This window comes from Scyliorhinus torazame, chromosome 1 (assembly GCF_047496885.1).
Source record: "Scyliorhinus torazame isolate Kashiwa2021f chromosome 1, sScyTor2.1, whole genome shotgun sequence".
NCBI classification, from domain to species: Eukaryota; Metazoa; Chordata; class Chondrichthyes; order Carcharhiniformes; family Scyliorhinidae; genus Scyliorhinus; species Scyliorhinus torazame.
In genome coordinates this window covers 35,896,765-35,911,706 of record NC_092707.1, presented here as the reverse complement: position 1 = coordinate 35,911,706, position 14,942 = coordinate 35,896,765, and the positions used below count along the sequence as shown (strand labels likewise).

General features: G+C 48.2%; 1 protein-coding gene across 2 annotated transcripts in view; it reads right to left on the bottom strand.

Moving 5' to 3' along the window:
- Positions 1-14,942, bottom strand: part of smtnb (smoothelin b) — a 772,002-nt gene that overhangs the window by 253,072 nt on the left and 503,988 nt on the right. For both annotated transcript variants that reach the window (XM_072486160.1, XM_072486170.1), the window contains exon 10: positions 6,406-6,464. In XM_072486160.1, the coding sequence (XP_072342261.1) occupies positions 6,406-6,464 (59 nt within the window). The remainder of the gene's footprint in view (positions 1-6,405; positions 6,465-14,942) is intronic.

The following is a 14,942-nucleotide window of genomic DNA, read 5'->3' as shown; positions in this document are numbered from 1 at the left end:
AGAGTTTAAGATCCTTTATAACTTGACTAACAGTGACTTGGACTTCTGGGATAGCCAAGCTGAGAAGAGCTATCGAGAAAGAGAACGATCGAGAAAGTGTGCACAAAAGAGACATCGAGAAAAGGGAGATAGAGAACTGCATATTATGGGGTTGCAGACAGCTCACACCACCAGCTGACTTGCTCCATGCTACCCCATCACAGAGCCAGGTGGAGAGTGGAACTTCACCGTGGAGGAAGTCCCTCCCTTGTGAGCAGTTGGCCAATCCAACAGTCCCGATAGTGCCAAGATCCAATCTTATTATGACCTGGACTGCTCATTATGGGTGCAAATTGGCTTGTTAACAAGTTCAATTAATTATTTATTTAGATATGGCAGGCGGGTTTCTCATTTCTGAGACAGGTAGACACAGATGCAGCGCGATCGAATGGCCTCGTCGCGCCCAACTCGGTGACACGACAAGATTGTTGAATCTCGCGAGCGGCCACTCACGGTACATGTGATGTTCCAAAAGCTTCACGAGATCTAACATGTTTAAGCGAGCCATTAGGATCATTTAAATATGTTGGCGCCAGATTCTCGCGAGGACCAGGAAAGAATGTCCGTGCCTGGGAGACCTCACCATGGCCCTGTTTAGCGCTGGTCCACACAAATGTGGACCAGGCCTAACGGCACCTGGGGAGATCTCCCAAGCATTTGGGCAGGTTGGTATCCTGCCACTCCCACTGCTACCCTGGCACCGCCAACCTGGCACCTTGGCACTGCCACCCAGGCACCCTGGTAGTGCCACTTCACACTGCCAGGGTGCCAGGCTGGCAGTGCCAAGATGCCCAGCTGTCAGGTTTCCATGCCAGGGATCAGGCCTGGGGCTGCCCTGCCTTTAAGAGGTGGGGTGAGGGGGGCTCGAGGACCCCGTAAGAGGCACATTGGGGTTTTGGAGGGGGGTACGATAGTCACGGTTGGGATTCCAATGGAGGTCGACAGATCTGTGCGACATTTAAAAATGGCGCCCAAATCTCTTCCTGCACTGACAAGCTCAATTTCTTGGTGCAGGAAGTGAGGTGAGTGCGGCCTTGGTGGGCGTTCCCGGCCGCGGGCACAAACAGTCCCATTTGATATTGGGATTCTCAGCGCTGCAGGTGCCAAGAAAGACCTTATTATAAGCGCCCAAAACGGGACTCTGTTTTTGGGCGTTAAATTGCGCCCAGAGAGAGAGACGCAGAAAGGCTGGAATTTTCCGTTCCCATTTGCGTTGGACGGGTTCGTTGATGGAGCAGGAAATATTGTGAGAAGGCCAATGTCGCGTTTCATGACATTGTCAAACCAGGAAGCGATTGTCTCCTCCCCCTGACAGTAGCGTTCACTGTCAGGAACCTCATTATAAAAAATTATCATATGATTATCAGGTCCATATGCTCGAATCAACCCCCATAAAAAAATCCATCCACGGTGTGTGCTGCCAGAACGGCGTGACATACGACTGGTCTCCAAAAAACAAGCAGAACTTCCATGGGAGCTCATGTGAATGCACTGCTCAAGGGAAAGAGAGTTGTGCCCATATGGTGCCATCTCAATGCCCAGGTAGGGGCCGGGGGGTGCACCTGGGTTGCTTGCTGTTGTGGTCTTAAAATAAGGTGCCCCAGATCTTCGAGTGTCTGAGTTGCTAACAGGGCAGGCAAATCAAAGGCCACCCTGCCAGCAGTACCCATGACTTCAAGTCATTTTTCTAAGGGCTGCACCACATGCACTGCATAGAGAGCTGCGAGGGCAGCACAGTAGCACAGTGGGTAGCACTGTTGCTTCACAACTCCAGGGTCCCAGGTTCGATTCCCGGCTTGGGTCACTGTCTGTGTGGAGTCTGCACGTTCTCCTTGTGTCTGCGTGGGTTTTCTCCGGGTGCTCCGGTTTCCTCCCACTGGTCCCAAAAGACGTGCTTATTAGGTGACTTGGATATTCTGAATTCTCCCTCTTTGTACCCGAACAGGCACCGGAATGTGGCGACTAGGGGCTTTTCACAGTAACTTCATTGCAGTGTTAATGTGTGCCTACTTGTGAAAATAAAGATTATTATTATTGCAGTCAGTGGCTTCAACGCTACTTTACCGGCACAACATTGCTCTTTGCCGATATCGGAGAACACCCCAGCCACAGCCAGACAAGCTGGGAGAGAGAGAGAGAGAGAGAAAGAGATACACACACAGTGATACAAAGAGAGAGAGAGACACATTTTTTAAAAAAGAAAACATTTATTGAAGCATTTATAATTTTAACATTTAAACGTTCTAAACAGCAAAGCGGTCCAACACACACAACAATGTCACAATAACATACCCAACTTACCTCCTGACTGCCCATATATTAGATTCCTTATCCATATTATACAATGCCATACCTCCCCCCCACTTACTGCTGACGGTCAGTTTTCCTTAAAGAAGTCGATGAACGGCTGCTACCTCCGAGTGAACCCCTGAATTGAACCTCTTCAGGCGAACTTTATCTTCTCCAGCCTGAGAAACCCTGCCATGTCACTGACTCACACCCCTGACTTTGGAGGCTCCGAGTCCCTCCATCCCAGCAAAATCCATCTCAGGGTCACTAGGGAGGCAAAGGCCAAAACATCGGCCTCTCTCCACTCCTGGGCCCTCGGATCCTCCGGCATCCCAAATATTGCCATCTCTGGACTCGGAATAACCCTCCCTTCCAGGACCTCTGACATGACGTCCGCAAATCCCTGCAAGAATCTCCTCAGCTTCGGACATGCCCAAAACATGTGTACGTGATTCGCCGGACTTCCCCCGCACCTCACACACCCGTCCTCCACATCCTCAAAAAACCTACTCATCCAGGCCATAGTCACCTTGAACTGGATCAGGCTAAGCCTGGCACACGACGAGGATGAATTGACTCTCCTCAAGGCCTGCCCCAATGTTTGTGGTAGCACCCCCTTCCCCATCGCCTCCTCAAACATCCCCACCATCAGCGGCTCACCTTGTCCTTAAATTTCTTATAGTATTCCACTGCGAACCCATCTGGTCCTGCCACCTTCCCCTACTGCATGCTCCCAATTGCCTCCTTTCGCTCCTGTTCCCCTACCGATCTCCAATGTGGCCCTACATTCCTTTCCCAACCTTGGGTACTCCAGACCGTCCAGGAACTCCCCCATCCCCTGATCCTCCCCTGGTGGCTCCGACCTATACAAATTTTCATAGAACTCCTCTAACACTCTGTTAACCTGGTTCGGGGCCACCACCAATTTCCCTGTCTTATCCCGCACCTGGGCAATTTCCCTCGCCGCCGCCTCCCTCCGAAGTTGGCCTGTCAACATGCCTTCTCCCCGAATGAGACGCTTGGCTTACACATCCCTTCCTGAGCCTCACCTGATCTTTCACCCTCAAATGAGTCTCCTGTCACATAACCACATCGGCCTTTAAACTCTTTAGGTGCGCAAACACCCTTGACCTCTTCACTGGCCCTCCCCAACCCCCTCACGTTCCACGTAACTAACATAGCCGGGGGGTCTCTCCCCCCCACCGCCCCTCATCCGACATCATAATAACTCCAGGCCCTGTCCACTGGGCCTGGCCCGCCCCGTACAATTGTTGCCATCAAACACCTCCCCCTCCCAGAATCCCCCCATCCACTTTCTCTCGAAAACACCTCACCCAATACCAATTCCCCCCTCCCTTTTCATACCTCCTAGGCCCATCAAAACCTGTTTACACCAGGTTCCAATGTCCGCAGCCCCTCCCCCCACCACACGTCCATTCACTAGCCGACTTAAGCTTGCTAGTGTGGGGACCCCTGCCCAGGCCCCCCCTCCCCTCCCCCTGCCCGGTCCCAGGAAAACACCAAGAAAATACATATCCCCTTTAAACAGACAAGTCCAGTGCAAACATACAAACCCCAGAAAGACCGCCGCTACAAAAAGAATAAGACAGAAACCACCCCACACTTACCTTATCCAAAAAACAACTCTACCCCATTTAACCGATGTAACAGAATGAAATAAAAAATAGAACTATATACACTCTACCATCTCCCCTCCCCTCGGTCCAAGAACAGTCCTGCGTCACATTCCTCACTTCTGTCCCAATCCTTCCCTCTTCACCAACTCCTCCGCCGCTTCCACCATCTTGAAATAAAAGTCTCTGGAGTTGTAGGTCACCCTGAACTGAGCTGGGTACACTACGCCAAACCACACCCCACTATTATACAGTGCCAACTTCACTCGGACAAAGGTCGCCTGAAGCATCGCCTACTCCACAGTTAAGTCTTGGTATATACGTATACCAGGTCCAGCCCACTGCACCTCCCGCTTCTGCTTTGCCCAACTCAGGGCCTTCTCCTTCACATGGTACCTGTGGAAGCAAACAATCATTGCGCTTGGCGGCTCATTCACCTTTGGTTTAGGCCTCAACGACCAATGAGCCCAATCCAGTTCGTACCGGGAGGGATCTTCTCCCTCCTCCACCAACTCTGACAACATCTTGGCAAAGTACTCAGTCGGCCTCGGGCCCTCCACCCATTCGCGCAGGCCCACGTTCCTCAAGTCTTGCCGCCAAGATCTGTTTTCCAGATCCTCTAATTTAGTTTGCAGACCTTTGTTGGTCTTGACTACCCTCTGCAGCTCCTCACCCATTGAGGCGAGCTGATCACTGTGCTGAGACATGGCTTCATCCACCCCTTAATTTTCTCACCCTGTTCCCGCACCTCGGCCAATGCCTTCGACACAGCCACCTTCACCCAGCGATTGCTTCCTCCACCAGCCCCTTCAGGGCCGCCATCATCTCCCTCCTCATCACCTCCATGTGCTTTGCAAACTGTTTCTGCAGTTCCAAAGCCATCATCGGTCATCTTTTCTGCTTTAAGCAGTGTGGCCACACCCGGCATCCGCCATTTTTCCAGCAACCAAGCGGACCCTTTCGTTCGACTGCAAACTTTCACTCACTCCCTTCTTCATGGCGGCTTTCTTTCGGTTTTTCGATATCCCTCTCCTTCTTTATGCCTTCCTGTAGGCAATTGTCAAAATATTGCCCCTAGGCCAGCCATTAAACTCTAAAAAAAATCAAGCCTCAAGCAGGAAATGAAATGAAAATCGCTTATTGTCACAAGTAGGCTTCAAATGAAGTTACTGTGAAAAGCCCCTAGTCGCCACATTCCGGCACCTGTTCGGGGAGGCTGTTACGGGAATTGAACCGTGTTGCTGGCCTGCCTTGGTCTGCTTTCAAAGCCAGTGATTTAGCCCTGTGCTAAACAGCCCCTAGCCACCCAACGTGCGACTTCCTCCTACAAAACGCCACCAGAGGTCTTCCCATTTTCATAGTACTTCATTGCAGTGTTAATGTAAGCCTACTTGTGACACCAATAAAGATTATTATTGTTATTAGAGGGAGAGAGAGATAGATAGAAAGTGAAAGACACAGAAAGAGAGAGTGAAATAGAGAAAATAGATATAGGTAGAGAGAGTGAAAGAGGGAGGGAGTGATAGAGGGAGAGAAAGAGGGGGAAAGAGAAAGAAGGGAGAGAGAAAAGGGGAGCGAGAAAGGGGGCGAAAGAAAGAGGGGGTGAGAGAGTGTAGAAGGAAATTTGTGTTCAGGAGTTTTTTTTAAATTCATTCAGTCATAGGGTGTGGACATAGACACAGAATTAACAGAAGGTGAAGGTGGCTGTGTCGAAGGCATTGGCCGCGGAACAGGATGAGAAAATTTGCAGGAGGCAGCCATTCAGCCCATCGAGTCTGCACTGGCCCTTGGAAAGAGCACCCCACGTAATCCCACACCTCCGCCCTAAGCAAACCCACCCAACCCCTTTGGACACAAAGGGCAAATTAGCATGGCCAATCCACCTAACTTGCATCTTTGGACTGTGGGAGGAAACCGGAGCGCCCGGAGGAAACCCACGCAGATACGAGGGGAACGCGCAGACTTCGCACAGACAGTGACCCAAGCCGGCCGGGAATCGAACCTGGGCCCTGGAGCTGTGAAGCAACAGTGCTAAGCACTGTGTTACTGTGCCACCCACGCGATTTGGCTGTCATTGTCTCTGCCAGCATTTATTGGCCATCCCTAATTGCCCTTAAGGTGGTGGTGGTAAGTCAATTTCTTGAACCGCTTCAGTCCCTATGGTGTAGGTACACCCACAGCGCTGTCAGATGGGGAATTCTTGGATTTTGACTCAGGTTTAGGGTAAAACTGTGTTTATTTTGCTTTTAATATCTTTAATGTAACTGACTGTTATGATAGCATGTTGTTAATATGCTAGCATTGATTTTGGATGGTAAAATTATTTTGTTTAAAACAGTGTACTTTGTGGCTTTATTCTGTTAGTAAATGTCTGGGTTTTGGGATTTCCAAACAAAAATACTGATCTCTATTGAGATCTTAACAATAGTAATATAAAGCTTACCATCATGCTGCTGGAACCCGGCATTCTGAATGGAGTAGCTCTCAAACCAAATGTCAGCTCTGAGAAAAAGAGAGAAACAATTATTTTACATATCTGTTATCAGAGCTACCTGAACATTGATCAACTTATTCTTGTATAGATTCAAATTCTGAAATTATTTGAAAACAGAGTATTGCAAAATATCTGATTTTTACTGGTCTTCAGCCTAAGGGGCTGGTTTAGCACATGGCTAAATAGCTGGCTTTTAAAGCAGACCAAGGCAGGCCAGCAGCAGGGCACCAGCCTCCCCAAACAGGTGCCGGAATGTGGCGACTAGGGGCTTTTCACAGTAACTTCATTTGAAGCCTACTTGTGACAATAAGCGAGTTTCATTTCATTTCATTTCATTTCTTCATTGACTTGCAAGCTTTTACTTACGGAGACATAGGGCGTGATTTATCGTGCAGAAAACAGAGTCCAGCAATGCAAGAGATTAGGGCGTCATTTCGACCACCCTCCAAATTCCCACGGCAGCCTACGGATTCCTCCATTGCCCCAACGTACCTCTTAGGGGGTCCTCGAGCCGCTGCCCCCATCACCACCCTAAAGGCCCACTCCTAGCATGGCCAACCTGGGATTCGGGCACTAAGGCACTGCCAGCCTGGGAATGCTACCCGGGCACCCTAGCAGTTCCTGGGTGACAGTGTCAGGCTGGCAGTGCTAAGGTGTCCAGGTAGCAGTGGGAGTGCCAGGATATCACCATATCCAGAGCCTGACCACCCAGGGGCCTCCAATGGCTTGGGAGACACGGCAGGTGCCGTTATGCCTGCTTTATGTTTGTGTGGACCGGTCTTAAACAGAGCCATGGTGAGGTGTCCCATTAGTTCCCAGGCCTCGGGAGAATCAGGCACAGACATATTTAAATGAGCCTAATGGCTCACTTAAATATGTTAATCTAGATCTCGGCTTCGCTGGGTGGGATCCAGATCGCGCCGTTACGTGAGATCTTGGTAGATCTCATGAGGCGTTTCGATCGTCACAAATCTGACGAGAGGCTTCTTGTGAGATTGAACAGCCTCGTCACCAAGTAGGCAGCACGGTAGCACAAGTGGTTAGCACTGTGGCTTCACAGCGCCAGGGTCCCAGGTTCGATTCCCTGCTGGGTCACTCTCTGTGCAGAGTCTGCACGTTCTCCCCGTGTCTGCGTGGGTTTCCTCTGGGTGCTCCGGTTTCCTCCCACAGTCCAAAGACGTGCAGGTTAGGTGGATTGGCCATGATAAATTGCCCTTAGCGACCAAAAGGTTTTGGGTGGATTACTGGGTTACGGGGGATAGGGTGGAAGTGGGGGCTTAAGTGGATCGGTGCAGAATCGATGGGCCAAATGGCCTCCTTCTGCACTGTATGTTCTATGTTCTAGGCTATAGCGAGGTTATTCAATTGTGCACACCGTATGCCTCCGGCAAAAAAACTTCAAACTTTCTTTCAGCCTACTAATTTTCCGATCTATAATGTATCAATATCTGGAGATTCAGTGGTGGCATGCAGGAGGAAGTCATATGTTGGGTGGCTCCTGCTCAAGGCTTGATTTTTAAGAATTTAATGCCCAGTCCCTGGGGCAATTTCGCAACAAATAAATGCAGGATGACATAAGGAAGAAGGGGGATGTCCAAAAACCAAAAGAAAACCATCGTGAAGAAGGGGGCAATTGAAGGTTGACCATCAAGCGAAAGGGTCAGCTCGGCAACTGGAAAGATGGTGGAGGCTGGCTCGCTGGGTGGGGCTGCCCTGTTCACGGCAGAAAAGATGACCGAGGTTATGGTTGTGGAGTTTGAAAAGCAGTTTGCAAAGCACATGGAGATGATGAGGAAGGAGATGATGGCGGCATTGAACAACAAAAGAACAAAGAAATGTACAGCACAGGAACAGGCCCTTCGGCCCTCCAAGCCCGTGCCGACCATGCTGCCCGACTAAACTACAATCTTCTACACTTCCTGGGTCCGTATCCCTCTATTCCCATCCTATTCATGTATTTGTCAAGATGTCCCTTAAATGTCACTATCGTCCCTGCTTCCACCACCTCCTCCAGTAGCGAGTTCCAGGCACCCATTACCCTCTGCGTAAAAAGCTTGCCTCGTACATCTACTCTAAACCTTGCCATTGAAGGTGCTGGTGGAGGAGGCGATTGCCCCGGTGAAGGCGGCGGTGTCGAGGGTATCGGCCGAGGTGCGGGAGTAGGTAAGAAACTGAAGGGAGTGGAAGAGGCCTTGTCTCAACACAGTGATCAGCTTACCTCGATAGGTGAGGAGCTGCAGAGGGTGGTGGAGGCCAACAAAGGTCTGCGAGCGAAGATGGAGGACCTGGAAAACAGATCTAGGCAGCAAAATCTGAGGATCGTGGGCCTGCCTAAAGGGGTGGAGGGCCCAAGGACGATGGCGTACTTTGCCAAGATGCTGGCAGAGCTGTTGGGGGAGGGGGAAGATCCTTCCCGGTACAAACTGGATCGGGCTCATTGGTCATTGAGGCCTAAACTGTAAGTAAATGAGCCACCAAGAGCAGTGATTACTTGTTTCCATAGATACCATGTGAAGGAGAAGGTCCTGAGTTGGGCAAAGCAGAAGCAGGAGGTGCAGTGGGCTGGCGCTGATATACGCATATACCAGGACTTAACCGTGGAGTTGGGGAGCAGACGGGCAGCCTTCGGCTGAGTGAAGACGGCACTGTATAACAGCGGTGTGTGGTTCGGCATAGCATATCCAGCTAAATTGAGGGTGACCTACAACTCCAAAGACCTTTACTTCGAGATGGTGGAAGCGGCGAAGGCTTTTGTGAAGGCAGAAGGGCTGGGGCAGAAGTGAGAAATGGGACTGAGGATTGATGTTGGACTGAGGGTAGGGGGGATGGAAGATTGTATATAGTTCTATTTTTTATTTCATGTTAAATGGGGCGAATTTGCCTACTTGGGTAAGGTAGGAACTGGGATTTTTTGTAACGATGGTTTTCTGGGGTTTGTATGTTTACACAGGGTTTGTTTGCTTGAAGGGGCTTTCTTTGTTTTCCTGGGGGGAGGGGATTGAAGAGGAGTGGTGCAGGAACCTCCACACCAGCAAGCTCAAGCTGCCAGTGAATGGAGTGTGGTGGGGAGAGAGGCTGAGGTCATCAGAGCCTGTTTGAATAGGTTTTGATGGGCCTAGGCAGTGTGAAAAGTTGGGGGGGGGGGGGGGGGAACCAATACTGGGTGAGGTGTTTTGGGGAGAAAGTGGATGGGGGGATTCTGGGAGGAAATAGAGGGGTTCAATGACAACAAATGGACGGGGCGGGCCAGGCCTAGTGGGCAGGCCTGGAGTTATGATGGTGGCTGATAGGAGAGGTGGGGGGATTGAGACACCCCCGGTCATTGGACCGGACATCGAGTATAAAAAGTACCCAAGTCATGCTATAGTTGTATAGAACCTTGGTAAGGCTGCACTTGGAATATTGCACACAATTCTGGTCTCCACACTACCAGAAGGATGTGGAGGCTTTGGAGAGGGTGCAGAGGTGGTTTACCAGATGTAGCCTGGTATGGAGGGTGTTGGCTATGCAGAGAGGCAGAATTAACTCGGACTGTTTTCATTAGAACAACGGAGGTTAAGGGGTGACCTGATAGAGGTTTACAAGATTGAGGGGCATGGATAGAGTGAATGGACAGGCGCTCCCATTGTTTTTTTGATTGTGCTGTTTACTGATTGAATGTTAATTTTTTACCTGGAACGCACAGGTGGATGTTTTGGTCTTTATATTGAGGGGGGTACTGTTTTTGTTTGGGGGATTGTTATTATGTTTTTTGGTTGTTTGTTTATTTGACGAAAATGTTGAGAATGAGGAGAAATTAAAAATAAAAAAATAATAATGCATCGATATCCATCACCTGAAAACAAAATAACACTCAATTGGTTTACAATTAACAGTGCCTTCAGCCATCTAGGACCAAAGCTCCAAAATTATCTTTCTGCCTCTTCACCGTTCTCCTTCTTTGGAACCATTCTTAAAACCCGATTTCTTGTCAAGCTTCGAGTCACCTTCTTAATGGCTCAATGTCCTTTTTTTTTATTACACTTCTTGAAATGCCTTAGAATGTTTTCCTTCATTAAAGGCACGATATAAATGGAACTTGTTGTTGTTAGCTCTTTCCTTATCTATTCCACCTGGACGTTTTATTCCCCAAAATTGTATTTGTATAGCTCCTTTCACTGGATATCCCAAAACAATGTACAATCAATGAAGTATTTTTTAAAGTTTAGTCACTGTCACAAGTTAAGAAATATGGCAGTTAATTTGCACAGAAAGGTTCACATCAGAGCAACGTGATAAGGGCCATTAATCTGTTTCTATGATGTTGATTGAGGGATACATATTGCCAAAAAAATCAGATAAAACAAAGAACAATACAGCACAGGAACAAGCCCTTCGGCCCTCCAAGACTGTGCCGATCACATGTCCTATCCAGACCAACCACCTGTATCCTTCTATACCCCGTCTGTTCATGTGCCTATCCAGCTAAGTCTTAAAGCTCGCTAACATATCTGCCTCAATCACCTCACTTGACAGTGCATTCCAAACAACCACCACCCTCTGTGTAAAAAGCTTTCCCCACACATCTCCGCTGAACCTATTCCCCCCTCACCTTGAACTTATGCCCCCTTGTAATTGCCATTTCCGCCCTGGGGAAAAGCCCCCAACTGTTCACTCTATCATTACCCCAATAATTTTATAAACTTCTTCTATCAGGTCACCCCTCACCTCCGTCTCTCTAAGAAGAACAATCCCAGCTTATTCAATCCCTCCTGCTAGCTAATACCCTCCATACCAGGCAACATCCTGGTAAACCTTTTCTGTACTCTCTCCAAAGCATCCTTCTGTAGTGCGATGGCCAGAATTAGACACAGTATTCCAAATCTGTTAGACATTTCCTCAAAGGAGCTGGAACCCTCCTAGGTGGATGAATGATTGGCCTGGCATTCACTCTTAGCTGGATTTTATATTCAAATGGTAGTGTTCCAATACCATTAAAGACGTGAGGAAATTCTGGATAATGGCCTCAACCTGGTCATTGCAAGTGGATGAGATCCCATACGAGCTGTAAAAGTGTTGCACATGTTTCATCTTAATTGTGGCTCCATTTATTAATGGAATCGTCCAATCATCATTATTTTGTACGACTGATATCTGTTTTGAAATGTCCGAATGGGAAGTTTTCTGTTGTGCTTTCTCTATACTTTCTATTATTTCGACAAAGACAGAATCTTCTAAATCGAATACGTCTTCCACTGAGTCAGGACTGATTGCTTGATTAGCATGTTTGTTAATGTTTATTTCTTGTACAGCTCTTCCCTTGTTCACTGTATTGAGCTTCTTAAACTGTTGGGAATTTATTCCTGAAATGCACTGAGATGCATAGTGATTCAATTTGTGGCACTTGGCACAAGTTTTTCCAAACACAGGGCATTTTTTTTAGTTGATGGGTATTACCACACCGTTTACATGTCATGACGCTTGTGATGTAATGCGCAAAATGGCTGCCGTCTGGCACACATTTCCTTTTTTAGTGCGCAACAGCATTAATGGCATCGGCCACATTGTTAGTTTTCACGCCTTTTTCAACGACCAACATTTCAGAGAACTGGGGCGAAATTCTCCTACCCGCCCCGCCACATTTCTGCCCCGACCGGCCGGCGGGAGTCTCCGTAACACCGGCCGGTCAATGGGGTTTCCCATTGTGGGGCAGCCCCACGCCGTCGGGAAACCCCCGGGCGCCGGCAAAACGGAGACTCCCGCCGGCGGAGAATGACGCCCCTGATTTCTGGCAAGTTTGCTTGCTCTACACAGACTGATTGCGCCTTCTATCATTAGATCAGACTGTCTCAATAATCTTTCCTGTAGTTTGTCGCTTTTTAATCCGTAGACTACAGATCTTGCAGAAGTGATTCTATGAAGTGAATGTAGGAGAATTGAAAAATTATATGTCTGCATTTTGAGTCTCAGATCCATGATGAAGCAATCAAGTGTTTCATCTGCTTTCTGCACTCTTTAACTGAACACATACCGTTCAAACGTTTTGTTTTGCTGCAATTAGCAGTGCTTATCAAATTTTTCAATTACTTTACTGTATTTTTCCTTATCTACTTGGTCCTCGAATCGGAACGAGTTGAAAAGTTCGAGGGCTTACGGACCAGTCACTGTATAGAAACAGCACTATTTTTCGCTGATCGCTGGCCACTTATAGGCCTAGAGAAGAGATATACAATTCAAAATGCTACTTGAAATTTTGTCAATTAACATCTACTTTACCCGAAGTACGAAATTGCCGTGGAGTTTGCAAATCTTCCATCTCACTTGAACTGGGAAGTTCTACGATGTAGTCGATGCAGTCAGAGCCTGGTCGAATTCTTTTTTTGAAGTTTTGTTTCACAGAGATTTTTTTTAAACTACTCTTCCCTCGCTGAACCTTTCTTTTTGTCTTAGCAACTACTCCTGGTACCATGTGTTGTTCTTTGCTTTGTGGATGAGGATGGCTTCAAAGAACAAAGAACAAAGAAATGTACAGCACAGGAACAGGCCCTTCGGCCCTCCAAGCCCGTGCCGACCATGCTGCCCCACTAAACTACAATCTTCTACACTTCCTGGGTCCGTATCCTTCTATTCCCATCCTATTCATATATTTGTCAAGATGCCCCTTAAATGTCCCTATCGTCCCTGCTTCCACTACCTCCTCCAGTAGCGAGTTCCAGGCACCCACTACCCTCTGCGTAAAAAACTTGCCTCGTACATCTACTCTAAACCTTGCCCCTCTCACCTTAAACCTATGCCCCCTAGTAATTGACCCCTCTACCCTGGGGAAAAGCCTCTGACTATCCACTCTGTCTATGCCCCTCATAATTTTGTATACCTCTATCAGGTCTCCCCTCAACCTCCTTCGTTCCAGTGAGAACAAACCGAGTTTATTCAACCGCTCCTCATAGCTAATGCCCTCCATACCAGGCAACATTCTGGTAAATCTCTTCTGCACCCTCTCTAAAGCCTCCACATCCTTCTGGTAGTGTGGCGACCAGAATTGAACACTATACTCCAAGTGTGGCCTAACTAAGGTTCTATACAGCTGCAACATGACTTGCCAATTCTTATACTCAATGCCCCGGCCAATGAAGGCAAGCATGCCGTATGCCTTCTTGACTACCTTCTCCACCTGTGTTGCCCCTTTCAATGACCTGTGGACCTGTACTCCTAGATCTCTTTGACTTTCAATACTCTTGAGGGTTCTACCATTCACTGTATATTCCCTTGCTGCATTAGACCTTCCAAAATGCATTACCTCACATTTGTCCGGATTAAACTCCATCTGCCATCTCTCCGCCCAAGTCTCCAGACAATCTAAATCCTGCTGTATCCTCTGACAGTCCTCATCGCTATCCGCAATTCCACCAACCTTTGTGTCGGCTGCAAACTTACTAATCAGACCAGTTACATTTTCCTCCAAATCATTTATATATACTACAAAGAGCAAAGGTCCCAGCACTGATCCCTGTGGAACACCACTGGTCACATCCCTCCAATTAGAAAAGCATCCCTCCATTGCTACTCTCTGCCTTCTATGGCCTAGCCAGTTCTGTATCCACCTTGCCAGCTCACCCCTGATCCCGTGTGACTTCACCTTTTGTACTAGTCTACCATGAGGGACCTTGTCAAAGGCCTTACTGAAGTCCATATAGACAACATCTACTGCCCTACCTGCATCAATCATCTTAGTGACCTCCTCGAAAAACTCTATCAAGTTAGTGAGACACGACCTCCCCTTCACAAAACCGTGCTGCCTCTCACTAATTTGCTTCCAAATGGGAGTAGATTCTGTCTCGAAGAATTCTCTCCAGTAATTTCCCTACCACTGAAGTAAGGCTCACTGGCCTGTAGTTCCCGGGATTATCCTTGCTACCCTTCTTAAACAGAGGAACAACATTGGCTATTCTCCAGTCCTCCGGGATATCCCCTGAAGACAGCGAGGATCCAAAGATTTCTGTCAAGACCTCAGCAATTTCCTCTCCAGCCTCCTTCAGTAATCTGGGGTAGATCCCATCAGGCCCTGGGGACTTATCTACCTTAATATTTTTTAAGACACCCAACACCTCGTCTTTTTGGATCACAATGTGACCCAGGCTATCTACACCCCCTTCTCCAGACTCAACATCTACCAATTCCTTCTCTTTGGTGAATACTGATGCAAAGTATTCATTTAGTACCTCGCCCATTTCCTCTGGCTCCACACATAGATTCCCTTGCCTATCCTTCCGTGGGCCAACCCTTTCCCTGGCTACCCTCTTGCTTTTTATGTACGTGTAAAAAGCCTTGGGATTTTCCTTAACCCTATTTGCCATTACTTTTCGTGACCCCTTCTAGCCCTCCTGACTCCTTGCTTAAGTTCCTTCCTACTTTCCTTATATTCCACGCAGGCTTCGTCTGTTCCCAGCCTTTTAGCCCTGACAAATGCCTCCTTTTTCTTTTTGACGAGGCCTACAATATCACTCGTC